At 41.5% G+C, this 21115-nt stretch overlaps 1 protein-coding gene across 6 annotated transcripts in view; it reads left to right on the top strand.

The window, feature by feature from the left end:
- Nucleotides 1-21115, top strand: part of PIEZO2 (piezo type mechanosensitive ion channel component 2) — a 360808-nt gene that overhangs the window by 324006 nt on the left and 15687 nt on the right. For all 6 annotated transcript variants that reach the window (XM_083187662.1, XM_083187660.1, XM_083187659.1 and 3 more), the window contains 12 exons: nucleotides 1850-2233; nucleotides 3011-3269; nucleotides 4209-4391; nucleotides 5066-5318; nucleotides 7908-8040; nucleotides 8588-8735; nucleotides 9384-9598; nucleotides 9723-9881; nucleotides 11129-11276; nucleotides 16614-16802; nucleotides 19259-19351; nucleotides 20597-20769. In XM_083187662.1, the coding sequence (XP_083043788.1) occupies nucleotides 1850-2233; nucleotides 3011-3269; nucleotides 4209-4391; nucleotides 5066-5318; nucleotides 7908-8040; nucleotides 8588-8735; nucleotides 9384-9598; nucleotides 9723-9881; nucleotides 11129-11276; nucleotides 16614-16802; nucleotides 19259-19351; nucleotides 20597-20769 (2337 nt within the window). The remainder of the gene's footprint in view (nucleotides 1-1849; nucleotides 2234-3010; nucleotides 3270-4208; nucleotides 4392-5065; nucleotides 5319-7907; nucleotides 8041-8587; nucleotides 8736-9383; nucleotides 9599-9722; nucleotides 9882-11128; nucleotides 11277-16613; nucleotides 16803-19258; nucleotides 19352-20596; nucleotides 20770-21115) is intronic.

Genomic DNA, 21115 nt, shown 5'->3' with positions numbered 1-21115 from the left:
ACTGTATGTGTGACACACCTGGGAATGGTCTTATCAAGACTAGACTCCAATTACAGTAGGTCAGCGCAGCTTCCCATTGCAGTAGCTTTGTGCCTACATAGCCTATTGAATTTTAAGGTATAGGCAGTTTGGGGATAAATGTGAAAATGTACAAGTAAAAACAGTAATAATATTATTCCAAAGCGCATATTGTTACTGGGATCTCCCCTTCATACAGTACATAAAGGTTTATGTTCTTCCTATAATAGTGATGTATGAGGCAGTGATAAGGGAGGAGAAGTGAGGCAGAGGAGAAGTGGCCCATGGCAACCAATTAGCACTAAAGTGATATCTATAATTTGCATAACATAAATTTATACAGAGCAGCTGATTGGTTGCCATGGGCCACGTCTCGTCTGGCTCAATTCACCTCTTTTATCACTACTTCATAAATCTACCCCACTGTCTCTAATCATTAGAGTGAGATAACTTAGGGATAATTTTTATTATGTGACACTTTGTTTGTGTCTGAATGAGTCACAGTTTACATTTAAAGCTCTAATGTGTAAAATGTGTTTCATTAGATGTAAAAAGAAAACATAGAATTTGATGGCATATACATACCTCCCAACTTTTTAGATAGGAAAAGAGGGACAGCTGCGCACCCGAAGGGTGCGTGGCTTAGCAGCAAGGGGCATGGCCTGCAAATTGCATCATTCCCATGAGGCCACGCCCCATTTTCACCGCTGTGGAGGCCTGACCAGTGGCTCTGTAAGCTACTGGCCAGCCCTCAGCCACTCTGCTGTGGGAATAGATGCTGCGTGCATGCGCAAGAAATGGCCCAGTCTGGCCAACTTTTCCCATTAGCAAGGGCAAAATTTTAGGGAACATCAGATACCTGTAATTCTTAAACTGTCCCAATGCTGCAAAACTGTGTGTATAACATAACAGAAGTATATTAGCAATGCAGTTTGTGGTTTATAAATGCCCCTTGAGTCATGTACCCGCCAACAGTTTTGCATTTTGAAGGGCTAGTAAAACTCTATTAGCATGTGTATTAGCATTTGGAACTCACTGTATTCTTCATGAAACTATTAATACACAGTAAATGCAAAAATAGAACAAGATGCATTCTGAGAACACAGCAAAATGCAACATCAATGCTAATCATCATCCTAACTATTGCTGTGCTGTGCACAAGGGTAAAGATACATGGGTTACTTTGCTGAATAAGGCACTGAGTAGGCTCTTGTCTACGAACAAAAACAATATGATTGATTAAGTGTTTTAGAAGTGAAGAGAGGACCAATGCAATCACTTCACTTCTCCTTCAGCATTACTGCACATGAAACTTCTGCTGATCATGAGTGACCGTTGCTGGGAAAGGTTCTTGTGGAACCCTCTCCTGGTAATTTCTGCAAAGTGTAGGTTAGAGGCTACCGCCGGGGACAAGATCCAGAATGCTTTGCATTCCAGGGCTTGTTAAACAGGTGTTTTCCTAAAATAACCTACAAATATTATTAGAAAAATAGGCCCCTAAATAAAATGCTACAAATAACAACCTAATTATATTGGGTGAAAAACTGCAGAATAATAGGACAGTGGGTGTTAGAAAGGTTATGGTGCTTTCAGCTGATGTTTCTACATTTGCAGACTTTATGTTTGCACTTTTTTTTATTCTAAACAATTTCTCATTATAATTTGAATAATGGAATTTAATTAGGTGTGGCCAAAGGTACATACCTGCTAACTTACTTTAAATTCTGTTTGCACTTTTTGTATAAGGCTTTTACAGATATATCTAAAAAATGCATTGATCACTTTTACTTTGCTTTTCATCATGTCTTCATCATGTCTTTCCCTAATACAGTGAACCAACGCAGTGCACCATGGTCTACTCACGGCAAGGGACAACAGAAACCATTGAGGAAGTAGAAGATGAGCAGGAACAAGATGGAAAAAGCCCCACCTCCAGAATAAGTGCTGAGGAAGAAGACTATTGCGCTGACCTGGAGGAATCTAGTTATACACCTGACACAGAAATGCCTTTATATTCTGCAGCAGATGGGGATCTTCCACCATCCTACAGCAAAGCTGTTAGCTTTGACCAGCTGTCATTGGCTTCCCATGATGAATCTGCTGATAACAATTTGATGATGCTAAGTCCAGATGACAGTCGCACTGATAAATTACATGATTCTATATTGCCGCCTCTTACACATGAATTGACTGCAAGTGAACTGCTTCTAAACAAGTGAGGGTTTTATTTGCAAAGAAATATAATTGATCTTTTTCTCTTGACTCCTTGAGTCCCCGGGGTCTGTACACCATGCCCTTCTATGCACCTACATAGGTATTGCCCATCACACCTCAGTGAGAGGGTTTCATCGCAAGGGATGGCAAATCAGGGCATGGATTGTCCACACAGTTATTTGTGTATGCAAACCATTTGTTTACAATGTCAGTCTACTAAATGACACCATTGGATACTTGGTAATGTCTCTGTCCAGGTCCAGGTTTGTGTAAAAGCTGCACCTATAAAAGCCTATAATATATATTCAATGAAGGGTCATGACTCTCGGGTTGGCCCGTTCTCGGCCGGCTCGACGTGAAATCAGCAGGCGGGATTCAATGTCCCGCCTGCTGAACTCTGAAAAGTGCGCATGGCCATGAGATACGGCCATGGATCCTCGAGCTGCGGCCGGGAGCTTGACAATCCATGGCTGTTCTCAGCAGAACGGGCCTGACTGCATCTAAAGTCGGGCTGGGTCTGCCGAGATCCCTGTTCGATGCTGTCGGGAAAGACAGCATTGAATAGGGCCCCACCCATTTTCAGCCATCAGGAATAGCGGAAGATGATTGAATATCCCCCATAAGCTCCCATACTAACACTTTGTAGTAAATGAGGGAGATGAGAAGTGTTTCTTATGTCAAAATAATGCATATCATAGGGGAACTGCATCTCCTTTTCAAGGAGTGTTCCCTAACAAAGCTTCTATCATTCTTACTTGATTTTTTTTTTTTTTTAAAGGATGTTTCAAGATGAAGAGCTGGAAGATTCTGAAAAATTTTATGTTGGGCAGCCCCGCTTACTGCAACTTATTTATGCACTTTATAATACCTTAGTGGCCAGATCAGAAATGGTGTGCTATTTTGTGATCATTCTCAACCACATGATCTCTGCTTCCATGATAACACTGGTTCTGCCAATTCTAATATTTTTGTGGGCTATGTTATCTGTGCCACGGCCCAGCAAAAGATTTTGGATGACAGCCATTGTATATACAGAGGTATGTAGTATTTCTCAATCTTATAATTCTAGCATTGGCACAATTATTATTTTACTTTACAGTATATGTTGCTATACTACATAACCAGAAATAGCGCAAATAAAACAAATCACAACTAAAAAAGAACATGGGACACAAGCTATACAAAACAGTTGCACATACAATACCCAAGAAAGCACCACTGACTGAACCCAGAGGTGTGGAAAGGAGAAAGGAGTGAGCTTTGAACAGGGATTAAAGTGTGATAAAGGGAGAGAGTTCCAGAGGTGGGGAGCAGCACAGACACAATCTTGGTGGTTGGTGTGAGAGGAATTAATTAGTTGGGAGTAGAGGCAGTAGCCATTGCAGAGTTAAATGAGAATGCAGAAATGTGTGGGAAGATCAGGTTGGAGATGTCAGAGGACTGGGCAAGGGCTTTATTGGTAAGTATGAGTACTTTGAATTGACTTCTGTTGGGGAAGGGAAGCCATTGTAATGCCTGGTGAAGACAGCAAGTAGAAGAACAATTCAAACATAAGTCATTACGGTGTAACATTAGAAATATCAAAGTTTTACGTTTTTTAAAGAAAAATGCAAATAATTATTATTCTAAGATCTGGACCTAACTTGTTTGATTCTGTTACATATAAGCAGATTTATACATTTGTTGAAACCTACAGTAATTAAGTTGCCAGTTTGCAAGGCATTTTGTAATGCAATGATATGCTGAGTGCTGAAGATCATGAGTAATGTTGTAGATCCCACTTACAGCATGTTTCCATGTTTAGCTTTATCTGTGCTACTAAGCATGGAAAGTCTACTATTCTACAAATCTATTGTTGGAAACTATTGTGTGAACAGTTCAGAATTCTGACTAAAAATAAATAACTTTCCATACATAAATTGTCCCTAAGGCTACAGTAATATATAACTATATTTTCTATGCTGTTTTTGATGTAGGTAACAATTGTTATCAAATATTTCTTCCAATTTGGATTTTTCCCATGGAACACAAATTTGGATTTTTACAAAGACAAACCTTACCATCCACCCAATATAATCGGTGTGGAAAAGAAAGAAGGATATGTACTATATGACCTGCTTCAACTTCTCGCTTTATTTTTTCATAGATCTATTTTAAAGGTATTAAGTCTTACATTTATGTATAATGTGATTTAAAACTTCTCCCGGTAAACTATTGCATTCAATAAACTTGTTCTTGCCCAAAAAAATTTGATTTACTAGCCCACTCTACAGTTACTACACTGTTATAGAAAATATAATAAAATATTTTAATATACTGTTTATAGACCATGTGTGTATGTGTGTGTATTTATGGATGGAGTGCTGCTATTACTTGGATTACTATATGCTATGTGAATTAAGGGGCACCCTCCAAGAAATCTTCTTTGAGAGTGGTTGTGCCGGACCAATGAATGGCAAAGCAAGTGTGTAACTCGATGACGCCTTTTGGTGCCAGGGTTTGCACATGCGCAGAAATGCACATGCGCAAACCCTGTCCATCAGGACTGGGGCCGAATGCAGATCACAACAACTGATCCTGAATTGGCCCCATAATTCTACCTTCCTGTTTGTTTCCTGATGTGTGGTCCTTATACAATGAAAAAAGGAGGATGCTAAGAAAGACACTGACTTCAGATATTACTAGACTTATGTGCTTAGGCTACAAAAATGTTGACTTTATATATTTGTAATGACAATTGCATAAGTATCTAAAATAAAAAACTTTTCTTCATTTCTTGTCAGAAATGTCTTCTTTTGCTTAATGCTTAATAAAAATTCTTCTGCTTTAATAGTGTCATGGCCTCTGGGATGAGGACGATGTGACTGAGAATGCCACCCACAAAGATGACACAGATGATGAATATTCCGAAGCATCAGGCAGAAAAGATTCTGTTGGTTCATTAAAATCAGTTAATCTTGCAGCATCTGCAGAGTCCATCCATGTTCACTTTCCAGAAGAGAAGACAGCTATCAGGAGAAAAAGTTCTAGTAGTGGTTCCCAAATTTCTCGTAGGTCCAGTTACTCCTCGCACAGATCAAAGAGAGGTCAGTATTTGTCTTGAAATACAGTGTAGCATCCTCATTTTTTTGTTAAAGAAATACAAGCAAGTCATATGACATGAGTGAACAAACTAGTAAACCGGGGAATAATTAGGACTTTTGCATTGGCATTTATAGTCAATGTCTAGTAGAATTTTTTTTAAACTGAATTATGCCACTTGAGTTCTGGAAAGGAAAATAAAATTGAGAAGAATGAGAAGGGGTACAGATGTACAGTGAAGCCATAGGGAGTAATGTACAGTACCTATACAGAATTAAAAATGTAAATATAAAAGAGCATGATTTTACATTACAGGCTTAAGGGCTTGGAGTTCAGGTAAATGATATCAAAAGTCGAAGAGGTTCCACCCCTTTGTATTGTTTGAGAATAGGATAAGACCAAAAGGAGAACTGAAAAGAGTAAAGATCAAAGAAGAGAACAATATAATAAATTGCTGTGGGAGGCCATGGGCATTGCTAGCAAACCTATGAATTCAGGTAAATAATTCAGTGGCGGAATATTAGGGGTGCTTGACTCCATAACCCAGGGGTCATGGGAATTGTAGCTAAAACATAGTTGGCCAGATAAATAAGCAACATGAAACATGAAAGAACCTAGAAAATCAATAGTTGTAATAGTTATCTAGAAATAGAAGAAATAGAAAGACTTACAAATTCTATGGGGGCATAGCAAGAGTACTAATTAATTGGGGAAGCAGGGAGAATAACAGTCAAGGATAACTGATAGTTCAGATCAGTGGCGTAAGTTCATCCCAGTTGCCCGGAGGCAAGATAAGGATTGGTCCCCCCCAAATACCAATCAGTAAAGTCATGGGATCTAATACAGAGTGTGACACTCGCAAAAAAAAGGGGGGAGGCAGCCACATTAGCAAAATCAACTGCTTTCAATTAACTGATTCAAACTCGAAGGAGAGGAGAGGTGCCCCCTTTGACGCAGGAGCCCGGCGGCAGATGACTCCATTGCCTCCCAGAGTTCTGCCTCTGGTTCAGATATTATGACAAATATAGGAGCAATAAGGATATAAAAAAGACATGCAGATCGATCCTATTAACCCCGAAGGGTGCGAGTTCCTGTTCAGCTGCTGAAACCGGCACCCGAATTATCCCTTCGCAGGGACAAATTAGCTGAAATTTGCTTTTGCTTTGAAAATTACAGAGGTGCAAGGAGTTTTTCAGCGAATTCGGCCCGCCGTAAAGTGCGCCCGTTGTCGTGACAATTCGCAAACAACGGGTGCATCAGCATCCTTTGGGTGTATTAGGATCGACCCCATGGTACCCACTTGCCGATTAAGAAGAAACACATTTTTCAGGCCTAGAGTAGAACAATGTATTGAACCCAAAGATTCCCCCAAGTTGACTATTCTCATACTGTGCACCATATAGAGGCTAAGGCACAGAGTGTCTCCCATTTAGGGATATCATCAATTTATGCTGTTGCATACTCAATATTCTGGAGCTTATGTCCATTTTCTGAAGAAGCACTAGATGAATCTCGGCTGTGAACTAATCACTTCAGATTATTTATTTGTCGATTTTCCTATATCTATTATTCAGTTTTACTACTTTGTATTCATTTTTCGTTCAAAATTACAATTCTGATATATACAAAAATTGATAATGCTACATTAATTGATATTAAGTATGCTATATAAATTTGTTGGCTGTTAAAGACTATGGGGGAATTCAAAAAGGTGGAGTAATTTAAGGCATGTGAAAAGGGATGGTATCATCGTGCTTTAATGCCTGGTACTATTAGATTAGAAATCCCTTTTCTCACCTAGTAAATTACTCTATGTTGACCCATGAATCCAGGATAAGTTTCCACTTTTGCAGCACCTGAAATCCGGCTTTGAAAAAAAAACATTAATGAGCCCTCATGCTAATAGAATGCCCCCTTATATATTGTGGATACTTTACCTAATTTGTTTATTTATATTTATATTGTTTGTATTTTTTTTCTTTATGAAATCCATTCATGCTGTAATTATATTGATTGTACTTGGGCAATTTAATACTTTGCCCAATTTATTTATTTACTTATATTTATTATTTAAATATTTGTGTTGCCGCAGAGTAATGACATGAGGAATACCATTTGCTGGCACTTCTTTAGGAAGTGAACAATAACGGGTGCCGTATGACCTTTCGACAGTCAGGATTCTGATGGTCATTATACCGATATCGGAATCCTGACTGTTAAATGCCCCACAGTCGGAATCCGGACTTACAGGGGCTATTCTCCCTCATGGGGGTCTGCGACCCCCATAGAGGGAGAGTAGAACTTGTGGGGAGCGCAGCCAGCCACTGAGCATGCAAGGGGCTTCAATGCGCTTGTCCCCCTGTTGAAGTATGGTAGTTGGGATTCCAATGTCGATATACCATTAGAATCCCGACCTTTGAGGTACTATACCACACCCAGCAAAAACAGCCTAGGCTTGCCCATATAACAGAAAGGGGTTCCATTGCACATTTACATTGAAACGATTTTGAACCATAAATAAATAAAAAATTAGAAAATGAGAATAAGCTCTCTGAATGGTAAGTAAGACCGTTTATTTTTTGGTTTTATTAAAGGTAGCACCAGCACTCGGAACAGCAGCCAGAAAGGGAGCAGCATATTAAGTATAAAGCAAAAATCTAGAAAGGAACTGCTCATGGAAAAACTTAGAGAGCAGCTCATCAAAGCAAAAGCTTTTTCCATTAAAACGTAAGTAGTGTGATATACTTTTATGTCTTGTTAACTGCGTGGGAAAATGTTCACTTTCAAATCCCGCTAAGGGAACACAGGTTTATCCTCATTCAAAACTAAATACTTGACATGTGATTGTATATAGGACCACTGAGATATGATAAGTGATGTTAAACTACCATCTTATTTAATATAGGCTTAGTGATATGCTTTATTTTGATTTTGTTTACCTTTTTGATAATGATTGGAATGGGGTGGCTTATCCTACTCTACAGGTGAAATTTAATAGGATGAGAGATTCAGAAAGTGAGAGATTTGGTAAGAAATCTCCAGTTTTTTTAAAGTGGCAATTATTTACACTGCAAAATCAAGCTAGGTTTTGCCGTGTAAATTTCTTATCAAATCTCTCACTTTCTGAATCTCTCATCCTATTAAATTTCACCCTACATTTCAATAGAGCAGTTGTGAGAACAATCTAGAATATATATATATATATATGATATGACTGGGTGCATAGCTCTACGAATTGATGATTTTCTAACATGAATTTTTATTCTTTCCCCAGATTCCTCCAGATATATTTGCCAATCAAAAAGTTTTTTTACAATCTCATACATCCAGATTACAGTGCTGTGACAGATGTCTATGTGCTAATGTTCCTGGCTGATACTGTAGACTTCATTGTAATCATATTTGGCTTCTGGGCATTTGGGGTAAGTTGTTACACTAAGGAAATTGGAAAGTTTGTATTACTACTGCAAGTAATTTCAATTTCCTTGCTGCATTAATTAAAATGGTCAAAACTACAAAAGATGGTTTTGGAAATTAACCAAATTTGATGATTGAATGGAGAGAGGTTCGTCATATCTGTTTTTTATATTATATTATCGTATAAAAAACATAAAGGTGCTCACATTTGTCTGATAAAGGAAATTTGACTTTTCGTGTTTGATGTAAGTGAGAGAATGTTTATGGCAGTACAAACAAAAGTATTGATAGAGAATTTACTTATTTTTCTGAATGACATTACAAAGTTTGAGATCAGTATGAGTCATTTAAGTTTGTGTTCTATATAGTACAGGCTGAGTCTCCAATATCTAAAAATGCTTGGGACCAGACGTATTTTGGATTTCAGATTTATCTATATTTTGGATATAGGATGTTTGGAAATGGGAAACTCAACCTGTATTGTGTAACTTGTTATTGGTAATAGCAATCTGTGAGTTTCTTGAACATGAAAAACCAAAGTTGTGTTGGTTGATAGTAAGAAACTGCTGCAAATACTGTAGGTTAAAAAAAATGATCCAAGTAACAGAAGCCGCTGTATACTGTGCCTATATGATCTATATTTCCTTTCTCAGAAACATTCAGCTGCAGCAGACATCACTTCCTCACTGTCAGAAGACCAGGTACCAGAGGCTTTCTTGGTGATGGTGTTGATACAGTTTGGCACCATGGTTGTAGACCGTGCACTTTATCTCAGGAAAACGGTCATGGGGAAAGTCATTTTCCAAGTTATCTTGGTGTTTGGAATACATTTCTGGATGTTTTTCATATTGCCCGGAGTGACAGAGAGGTACTTTACCTAAATATTAATTTTGATGAATTTTAGCTGTTGAACTATATTTGTTATAAATATTTAAAAGTGATTCCAGTGCACAAGTAATGATTAAATAATCACTGTTGTTGTTGTCGTACAGGAAATTTAGTCAGAACACTGTTGCACAGATGTGGTATTTTGTGAAATGCATCTACTTTGGACTATCAGCTTATCAGATTCGTTGCGGATATCCCACGAGAGTGCTTGGTAACTTCCTCACCAAGAGCTACAATTATGTCAACCTGTTCTTATTTCAAGGGTAAGTAACACAAGTTATCAACAGCACAAGCTACACCTTTAGTAAAGTAAGAAAAAAGTAATTAGCCTATGTATTCAGGGCTATCTTAACAGCATTGTAGGCCCCAGGAAAAGCGTTGCACTGGGGCCCCTACACAGTGCCACTGAGTGGGGGGAGCGAGTGGGTACTATTTGCCCGGGCCCGGGTCTGAAGAAGGGGATCGGTTCCCACTACCCACTCCCCTTTTGCAGGAATCTGGGCAGTGGGAGAGAGAGGACAGGCTGCTGCTGCAGCGCAGCCTCTCTCCCCAGCTCAGCACATGCTGCTCTGGGCTGTGTGCTGAGCTGGGAAGAGTTGCAGCTGCAGCAACAGCCTGTCCTCTGTCCCTGAATGGGTGTCCCACCTGTCTCCTGCTACACAGGGGTGTAGCCCCCTCTCATTGGTCATGCCCCTTATTTTTACTGGGGCATGGCAGCGCTGTCGGCACCCTTGCCCTACCCACCAGCTTTTGTGAATAAATTAATATAATATCCTACTCTCTTGTAGTCCTGCACCATCTCTCCGCATGCATCCATACAGTAAATGGCTGTAAGCACACTGATTGGTGGATAACGCCAGCCATCCAACAGTCAGGATTCTGACAAGTCATTCATTGTCTGGTTGCAGACTGGGAGGCAGGTAGAGAATGCTCCCTGGCCAATCAGTGTCATTCATAATCAGAGCAGTCAGAAATGGCCCCTAGAATCAAGGGTCCCAGGACAGCTGCCCAGTGAGCACATGCAACTGTACACCTGGGCAAAATTCTGTTGCACTACAGGTGGGGCGGATGTAATGTTCAAAGATGTTCAGGGATTGTGTAGGAACTGATATCTATATTGCAGTATACAAATAAAGCTGCCTAACAATTGTGGGTTACATGCAAAAGCAGCCAGTGTTTTACACCGCACAGACAAAAATAAATGTATGTGCAGAATGGTTTGTTCCAGATACAAAGTTACTTGCTTTACTTCCAAGTCAGCATCAGGCTTAGATGGTGACGCGGTCTTTGTAGTGTTGCCATGGTTACATCTGCACTGCTTCCCTGTGACACTTCTAAGTAAGGAACACAATATATAGGAAAAAAACATACAAACATAATGAAAAGTCGAAAATACTTGTAGTCTTTACAAAAGGTCTCCACAATTATAAATAACGTGTGGTCAGCAGGGCTTTGAGAACAGCTACTAAAGCTGCCACCAGATCTAGTGACGTTTGATTTCTCTCCTCAGCTTTCGCCTGGTGCCATTTTTAACTGAGTTGCGAGCCGTCATGGATTGGGTATGGACTGACACTACGCTCAGCCTTTCCAGCTGGATCTGTGTGGAGGATATTTATGCTCATATATTTATACTAAAATGCTGGCGAGAGTCAGAAAAGGTAAATAATGTACAGTTATTATCTTGAAATATGTGAGAAGTATTGCAGCTCTGAAGGAGCTATCACGTCTTTTCCTTTTTGTTTACTCTTGCAATGCCGCTTTATGTAATGTCAAAACCAATTAAATACAATTAGAGACCGCTAAATGCAAGATCTGGCTGGGAAGAGAAATTTACACAGCTGCTAAAATAAGTCATATTTCTCCCTAAAATATTTCTGTTATCAGTGCAGCACATGCCCACATACGCTCGGGTGGAAATGTGCAGAGTGTAATTAATAATAATTAATAACTAAATTGTAAGTTGCCGTTTTTTATTTAGAAAATATTAATACTATCAAACTGCAACAAAAAAACTGCATTGGATTACTCTAAATTTAAAATGAATGTGCATTCAAGCAGTAGCCTAATATTGTAGCTTACTGTACATGTGCAGACGCAGTTTTTTTTTTAAATAGTCTGCTGCAGGCTTCTCATTTCCCTATGATTCAGAATTTATTTCTATGTACTCACTTAAGTATCATCCACGTTCAGATGATAATGAAATCCAAAAAGGTGATTAGTTTGCCTTAAGGTGCGTACCCATGGTAAGATATAGTGCAAAATCTAGCACACTATCTAGCTCAGGCGCGGAACTACCGCCGGTGCAGACGGTGCAGTGCACCGGGGCCCAAGGGATTAAAGGGGCCCGGTGCCACCATCTGCCCGGCATAAGGAATTCCTCTTTTTTTTTTTTTTTTTCATGTGCGCCTTACGGGGGTACGCGGGCAGCGGGGGGTTCGCGGCGGGTAGCGGTGGCTGCACTGGTAGGCAGCAATGGCATGTGTCAGAAATGTAATGTATGCAGCGGCGGCGCAGCGCCCTGCACGTCTGCATCCATTCCGGCCCGGGACTGGTCTCGGGTAGCCTAGCAACAGACAGCCAATCGCAAGGCTGCCTGTTGCTGCTATGAGACCGACAGGAAGTGATTTTGCTCTGAGGCTGTCAGGCTGAGCACGCGGCAGGAGGAGCGGAGGAGCGACTCGTCACTGGAGCACCAGGCACAGGCAGCCAGACTCGAGGTAAGTAAATTTAAGGGGAGGGGAGCCAGGGACAAAACATCCTCAACTACAACAGGGGCTGGGGGCCGCACAGCACAATTAAATATAAGGGGGGGAGGCTGGAGCAAAAAAAGTAAAAAAAAAAAAAAGGGAGCACAAATGTCAAATTAAATAGGAGGGGGCTGAAAAGTAAAAAAAAGAATTAGGGGGCACAAAAATATATTTATATTAGTAAATAAATGGCCAGCCCAGGGAACCAGGGAAGTTTTTTTTTTCCTAAGGGGAGTACCAGGACATTTTGTGTATATAGAAATAAATTACTTATTAAAGTCACTAATTTAACTTTGTTGGAGTCCGAGAGTGATGCTGTATATATATATATATGACGATTATTATCTAATAGAGGTGTCAGCCCCACCTGGAGTGAGCACCTGGGCAAGGTATTTGCATTTGCTACACTGAGTGCCGGACCTGGTGGAATTGTGTATATATATGTGTGTGTGTGTGTGTGTGTGTGTGTATATAGATATATAGATATCTATCTATCCCCGGTGCCCTCCAGAAAATGGCTCTCTGAGGTAGTTTCAAATATATATAATGTGGTCACAAACTGGCAAAATCCTACATTTTGGGGCTGGCATGCCCCTTTGTCAAGGTGCAGGTGAGATTTTGCCAGTTTGTGACCACAATATATATTTGAAACTAACTCGGGGTGCCCTTCTGTAAGAGACAGTGTAGCTCCAAATAAACTTGCAGAAAAATGGCGGCACTCCAACCAATAAGAATACAAGTCACATTGATAGGTAACAAGCATATCGCTGTGACTTGTATTCTTTTTGGTTGTAGTGCTGTTTTTTGTGTGTGTTGGGGGGGGCCAAAGCATTTTTTTGCACCTGGGCCCACAACTTGCTAGTTCCGCCTCTGATCTAGCTAGTTTCGAATTGCATGCTAGATAGTGCACTATATCTTACCGTGTGTACGCACTATCCGACTTACGATGCGCGCTCCCGCCAGTCGTCTGGGAGGGAGCTGCTCGGGTGAGCATGTAACTCAATCTGGCTAGAAAGCATAAGATAGTATAGTGTAGTACAGCTGTGACGCCATATAGTATATGATATCTTATGCACACTGTACGTTATTTTAAGCACAAATTGTATGCTTTTGACCACTGGGACTTTCCTGGGAAATCGTATAAAATATCATACGGAACATAAATCGTACCGTGGGTACGCACCTATAGATGCGGTATAGATTGAGAAAAGCAGACGACCTAAGACTGAGGGAGTTATTCTGATTCACTCGGTAAGGCTCAATCACTAATGGACAAAACCATATACACTGCAGGTGGGGCTGATGTAACATGTGCAGAGAGAGTTAGATTTGGGTGTTTATTGTTTCTGTGCAGAGTAAATACTGTCTGCTTTATTTTTACACTGCAATATAGATATCCCCCACAGATAAGTACACCCCCACCCAAATCTAACTCTCTCTGCACATGTTACATCAGCCCCACCTGCAGTGTATATGGTTTTGTCCATTAGAGAGTAACTGTGCCTTTCCGAGTGAATCAGAATAACCCCCTGAGTCTTGAAGTACTCAACTAATAGAGGTAACAAAGAGAAGGTGGATTCAGAGAAGACACTGAGAGGCAGATTTATTAAGCTCGGTGAAGTGAAAATGTGGCTGGTACTTTATCAGCTCCTAACTGTGAAGTTACAGGCTTGGTTTGAAATGACAGGTAGGAGCTAATTGGCTGGTGAAAAAGACCAGACACTTTATCACTTCCCCGAGTTTAATAAATCTGCCCCTGAAAGAGTTATTAGATACAGTAGGTAGGATTAGAATCAAGAAAGGGCCGTGTCCTGAAGACGTATTGATTGTGATGTTTCTATGGGCTGCTACAGCCCATAGAATCCTGGGTATGCACATGCACAGTACCGAGGCCGATGCTGCGCATTCGTCGATCCCGGTGCCTGTCATCTGCAGTGTACATGTGCCGGAACTGTGATTAAGCTTATATGGGCTGATGCTGAAGCAGCCCATAGAAGCTGAGGGCCAGCACATGCGCAGTACAGAGGACACTACTGAGCAGCAGCGGCAGCAGCATCACGGCCAGTGGCAGCCCCCTCCTGCACTGAGGTAGGAGCCGCCGCTGGTTAATAGTGTCAAAAGCAGCAGAGTGCTCTTGAAAAACAAGAAGTGAGTAATGACCTTTAGGCTTAGCAGTGGCCAGATCATTCAATACAATAGTCAGTGCTGCGTGTCACAGTGTCTGTGAAAGGTTCTAAAACACATTAAAGGCCCCCATACATTAGTCCGACTTGTCCTAGGGACAAGTCGGACCTGATTTCACCCTGCAGCTCCCCGGGAGGGGGACACACGATTAGGCACTTGATGTGCCAAGGTTTGCATATGATAAATCGTATGGATTTATCATATGCAGTCCCCAGGGAGCTGCAGGAGGAGGGAGCCATGGGGGGGACATCAGCGGGCGGGGGGATGCCGGCTAATAGGGAGCCGAGCAGGGGGAGGCTGCATAGGGAGCCGGGCAGGAGGAGGCTGTTGCGGTGGGGTGACAGCGGGAGCAGGGCGCCGGGCAGGGAGGATGACGCTGGCTGCCGGGCAGGAGGCACTTGAAGCTGTTGTGGTGGGGTGACAGTGGGAGCAAGGCGCCGGGCAGGAAGGATGACGCTGGCTGCCTGGCTGCGGCGGGAGCCTGGAGGAACACAGATAACTTGAAAAAAAAAAACATACAGATGACTAGCAAGCCATTGATTGGCTGAGACCTCTCTCAGCCAATCAGTTATTGGCTGAGAGAGGTCTCAGCCAATCAATGGCTTGCTAGTCATCTGTATAGGCTTTTTTTTTTAAGTTATCTGTGTTCCTCCCGGCTCCCGCCGCAGCCAGGCAGCCAGCGTCATCTTCCCTGCCCGGCGCCTTGCTCCCACTGTCACCCCACCACAACAGCTTCAAGTGCCTCCTGCCCGGCTCCCTATGCAGCCTCCCCCTGCTCGGCTCTCAGTAGCCGGCATCCCCCGCATGGCTCTGGGGCTGGGCTGCACATAAGATTTAGCAAATCTTATGTGCAGCCCGTCCGACCTCCCGACACCGATCCGATGTGCACGGGACCGCGCATCGGATCAGACGGGGTGTCTGCAAGTGCGATTTGGGCCGATTTCACGGCCCCTTTCATCCGAATCGGGTGAAATCGTGCCCAAATCGCATAGTGTATGGGGGCCTTTACATATGAATAGGTTCAAACACACACTATTGTTTCTGTGGTTTATCAGGTTTAACCCTTTTCATGATATTCTAAGCTAGTAAACACAGGTTATCTCATTAAATAACAAATAAGGAGACCAGACCCATTCCTTTAAAGTAGACAAATGGATCCAACACCGTTCCTTTAAGATATATATAAGTAAGGGGTAACATAACAATATACAGCAAGTGACAATGTTTAAATACAATACAATAAATGCAATGAATATAAAATGCAGGTACAGATAACACAATGTAACAAACACATATAAGAATATCACTTATCGTCACAGACGCCGAGATGCGATCGCACACGCTCCCCCAGGATCCTGGGAATGTGCTCTAAAATATCACATGTGTCCATCTGGGCCCAGTGTATCTCCTTTTATAGGCAAGGGGCTGGAGGGTCATTCTTGATGATCATTGGGTGAGACAAGGAGACCAGGTGTCTTCTCATTGGTTTCTTCTTTCTTAGGTTTCAGATGTTCTTTTTGAGTCCTGCCTGGTTGTAGCTGGTTCAAACCACCTAGGTGTATGGCCCTTTGTTCCTTGATTGGAGCTATTTACACATGTCTCTATACACATACACATTTATACATACATATATCTCTGGAGTTGTGTATTTACTCGCATTACTATTTGTTTAATGAACTTGCGTCTGTGACGATGGTTTCAACAATAAAATACAGTATGGACGATCATATTCCAATACTTTGGGGAATACAAAATGTGCATATGTCAGGAGCACCACAATGATTAGATATTAATGCATCACGTCCATCCTCGATCGATTTAAGATTCTTTTGATTTAAACTAAATCTACTCATATAGCGTAGTTAAATGGCGTAGAGGGCGTTCACAATACATTAATACCATAGAGGTGCAATTTCAACTTCCACACCCTTTTGTAGTTGTAGCAGCAGCATATTATTATATTGCAGTACCATACACTTGTCACTTATATAACATGATTATAATTTATTTAGCTTTATTCTTGGTACATAGTATATATTTTCTCTCTGCCTTTGTTTCAATCAGAGATATCCTCAGCCCAGAGGTCAGAAGAAGAAGAAAGTGGTGAAGTATGGAATGGGTGGCATGATCGTTGTTCTTCTGATCTGCATTGTCTGGTTCCCTCTCCTTTTCATGTCCTTGATAAAATCAGTTGCTGGAGTCACAAACAAACCCCTGGATGTGTCCATTAAAATAACTCTTGGAGGTTACCAGGTAAGAACAATCAGCAGTAGTGTTTTATTGTATGTCATTTGTGCTATCCATTTACCATGCTGGTCATTGCTAAGTAATAGAGTGATGAGAGGCTCACCTCATAAAAGTCTTGTTTCACTATGGGCCTTATTCTAGTTCACTCTTTCTGACAAAATCCTGGAGGAAACCATGTGTACTGCAGGGGGGGGGGGGGGGGGGGCATATGTAAAATGTGCAGAGAGAATTAGATTTGGGTGAGTTATTTTGTTTCTGTGCAGGGTAAACACTGGCTGCTTTATTTTTACACTGCAATATAGATATCAGTTTGAAGTAAAACCCCACCCAAATCTAATTTTCTCTGCACAAGTTACATCTGCCCCACCTGCAGTGCACATGGTTTTGTCCATCTAAGAAGGATTTTGTCAGAAAGAATGAACTAGAATAAGGCCCACTGAGTGAAGTAAGTTTCACTCATGACCACTGAGGTTCCAGCACATCATGATCGAGAATTAAAGACTAAAGAATCACAGTCAGTTTGCAACAAGACTTGAAATTATCAATAGAATAATTGCAGTCTTATTGCCATATGGCATTTCCAGATCATACCATGCAAGTCATATATTCCTATGAGTCCTTGAATTCTTTAGTTTATTTTGAATTGTACTGTGATTCTTATGTTATGTCACGACTCTCAACAAACTAACTGGATGGTTGATATTTATACATAACATTTAAGGGAGCTAAGTATGTAATGTATTTGGATGCTTACTGTACCTAAGGGCGCACAAGCAGACACATCAATGCCAAGCAAGGTGCATTCATTAACCCTTTGAGTGCCAACAACTCTGTGAGAGATGTTCAAAATATCTGCTAAAAATGCCAGCGTCGCTCACATTTGTTATCTAAATTCAAATAAAAAATGTTGTGTAAAAAAAGATGATATTTTCTACATAAGGTATATAGGTATAAGGTATAAGGTATAATTGAATAAAATATGTTTGCTTGGCAATTTTCACACCTATTTGTCAAATTCACTTGGCACTGAAAGGGTTAAGTTATACTACCCACAGTGATTTGACATCAGTAGTGCAAAAGAAAAGCAAACACAATTTTTGGTGCATGGATATTGTAATTTTGTAATAAATTGGTTGTACAGATGGAGCTCCTCCCATTCAACTCCAGTGCTCGCCAGAATGTCCCAGCTGGCGAGCGCTGGCTGAGAGGGACTCCATCTGACTGGGATGCGCGAGGATTGGATTGGAAACCCTGTCTGTCTCTGCTTCAGGGAGATGGGCAGGGTTAGGGGGGTGCGGGAGGCGGCGGGGACCAGCGGCAAGGTGGCGGCGACTGACGGGGACCAATGGGAAGCTCCGTCGGAGTGGGGCATGCGAGCATCTCGTGCATGTGCACCTCCTTCAGTCGGCTGGCGGCCAATGACAGGGCCTCCATCTATTGGACACTATGTTTTATTAAAAATTTTAAAACCTACTTGAGATATTTATTTTCTTGACAAAGCTATGTTTTATTGTACAACAATGTATTTGCTATGTGATATTATGTTATGTGATGCTTCAATAAAAAAAAGTTTGGTTAAAAAAAAAATCGGTACTTGTGGAGTATCACGGCTACCATCGCATGCCATATATAGTGGCATGCGATGGCATGCGATTGGATGCGATTTTTGCAGTTTTTAACCATTTTTACAAAATCGCATGCGACCACATCGCATGCGTTTTTTAACAGAAAAGCATCCAAATGCATTGAAATTTGTATCAAACATGTTTAATGGCCCCCAAATGTCATTTTTGAGGCTGTACCACCCCCACTATCAACGCGAACCCGAAGCGTGGCGAGCGCGTCCTACGACCTTTTCATACCCCCACTATCCACGTCGGCGTGGAGTTGAGAATAGAAAGTGTGGCGAGCGCAGCGAGCCACCGAGCCCGAAGCGTGGCGAGGGGACGCGGACACCTATGAAGCCCGCGAGGGGACATGTATACCTGTGAAGGTATCCGTGTCCCCTCGCGGGGCTCGCTGCGCTCGCCACACTTCAGGCTCGGTGGCTCGCTGCGCTCCCCACACTTTTTATTCTCCACGCCGACGTGGATAGTGGGGGTATGAATCGGTCGTAGGACGCGTACCGCTGCCCCTCGCGGGCTCGCTGCGCTCCCCACACTTCGGGTTCGCGTTGATAGTGGGGGTGGTACAGCCTCAAAAATTACATTTGGGGGCCATTGAACATGTTTGATACTAATTTCAATGCATTTGGATGCTTTTCTGTTAAAAAACGCATGCGATTGCATGCGATCAAATCGCATGATGCGATTTTTTGCTATGCGATGCACATCGTAGGAGCCGTGATTATCCACAAGTACCAAAAAATCATAAAGTTTTTTTTTATTATTGTGAATATGTATATTCTGTATGCTTACTATTGACAAGGTGACTGGCATATAAAAACAATGTTTGCATTGCAGCCTATTTTTACTATGAGCGCACAACAGAACCAGCTAAAAGAAATAGATGGATCTCAACACAAGCATTTTATGAGGATTAACAATAAAGATACTGTAAGTAAAAGCCAGTGGTACTGTATAATATATATTTATATATATATAAAAAATCTAAAATGATATACACAGTAATATAAATGAAAACAAATATCACCTATTTGCTAAAACATTTTGGGGGAATGTAAAAGCCACTGCTTTTAAAAACTGGAGCAAATCTCTTAGATTTCCATCAGGTTGAAAATAGTCAGATATAATAGAATTCCTCTAGATTTACCCCTGAACAGTGGTGAAACTATTAAGGGTGCAAGGGGTGCAGCTGCTTTGGGGCCCTGGCTGCTTCGGTTGCCCGCTGCTCCCCCTGCACCTAGTGGAAGACTACCTCACTGCTAAGCCATCCGCTAAATGCACACAAGTCATGGAACTCAGAGCCTAAGACAGAAAGTGCCCACCCCCATCAAAATCATCTGCAGCTACTGGAATCAGGTAGTATTCCCAGCCCCTCTCTCTCTTCCTCCTTCCCTCTATCTTCTCTATTTGGATTATTATGTGTAATGGGGCTTTGTCTGTCATAATATGTAATGGGGGCTCTACCTGACATAATGTGTGTAATGGGCCTGTTGTAATGTGTAACTGGGACCTGGAGTAATGGGGATCTACCTGGCGCAATGGGAAATGGGGACTCTGCCTGGCATAATGTCTAATCTGGCGTAATGTGTAACGGCTGCTCTACTTTGCATAATGTGTAATGGGGGCTCTGTCTGGCATATTGTGTAACAGGGCTTTACCTTGTATAATGCATATTTGGAGTAACATGTAAAAGGGTCACTACCTGGAGTACCCAGGCATGCGAAGGCATTTTACATGAGGGTCTGTGACATCATTGATGACCACTTCCAGCATGTCTTAATCGCAGATTTGTGGAAGGATCAGACTTGCTCACAATTTCACAGACAGCAAAAATTGTTCAATGTCCTGGGAATTGTGACATGATTTGCGATAGGATAACGATAAGTGATCCATTCGTAATTCTCACGCAATTTAGCAAGGGGTGTCATCTCTTTCCAACTAGGTGGCAGCTTGCTCCTTGCAGTCCACTGTGACTTCTCAGACTAACGATCAGGCCTGAATCAGACTAACGATCAGGACTTCTCAGACTAACGATCAGGTCTGAATCAGGTCTGAATCCGACTAACGATCAGGACTTCTCAGACTAACGATCAGGTCTGAATCAGGCCTGAATTCCGAGAGTGTAAAATGAGTGATTGCTGATTAATTATAATGAAATCTTATTTATTGTTACAGTCTGCCCTCCAGTTTCTGGAAGGATATGGAAGGGAAGATATCACCATTGCAGAATTAGAAGGGAATTCCAATTCTTTGTGGACCATTAGCCCTCCAAGCAGACAGATGATGATAGACAGCCTCAGTAACTCAAATGATAACTTGACGCTTGTGGTTTCTTGGGCCATTCAGAGGTACTTGGCTAGACAGACAGCTGACGATTGAATTTCCATACAATATGGTGCCAATGCTTTACTACTGATTTTCATTATACAATTGTACTGTATTGATTAGTTACCACTAGCTAATAACTTTAATCACATTAGTATTATCAGCCGATGTAAGGTAAATGCTAAATAATAAACAGCAGTTTTGTTTTGAATATTAAGAAGGCCATGACCACACTGTTTCCCCACAAAACAAGGTAAATTCAAAAGATCTTTGATGGACATTACAACTTCCTTTGGACTTCTACAGGAAAGAAGTTTACATTTGATTTTTAAGCTCTAATCAACAAATGTATTGTTGTGTATGTGGTAA

The sequence above is a fragment of the Crinia signifera genome, chromosome 5 (genome assembly GCF_055691185.1).
Source record: "Crinia signifera chromosome 5, ASM5569118v1, whole genome shotgun sequence".
Lineage (NCBI taxonomy): Eukaryota > Metazoa > Chordata > Amphibia > Anura > Myobatrachidae > Crinia > Crinia signifera.
Note: the sequence above shows the minus strand (reverse complement) of the source record. Positions and strands in the feature narration are given on the sequence as shown.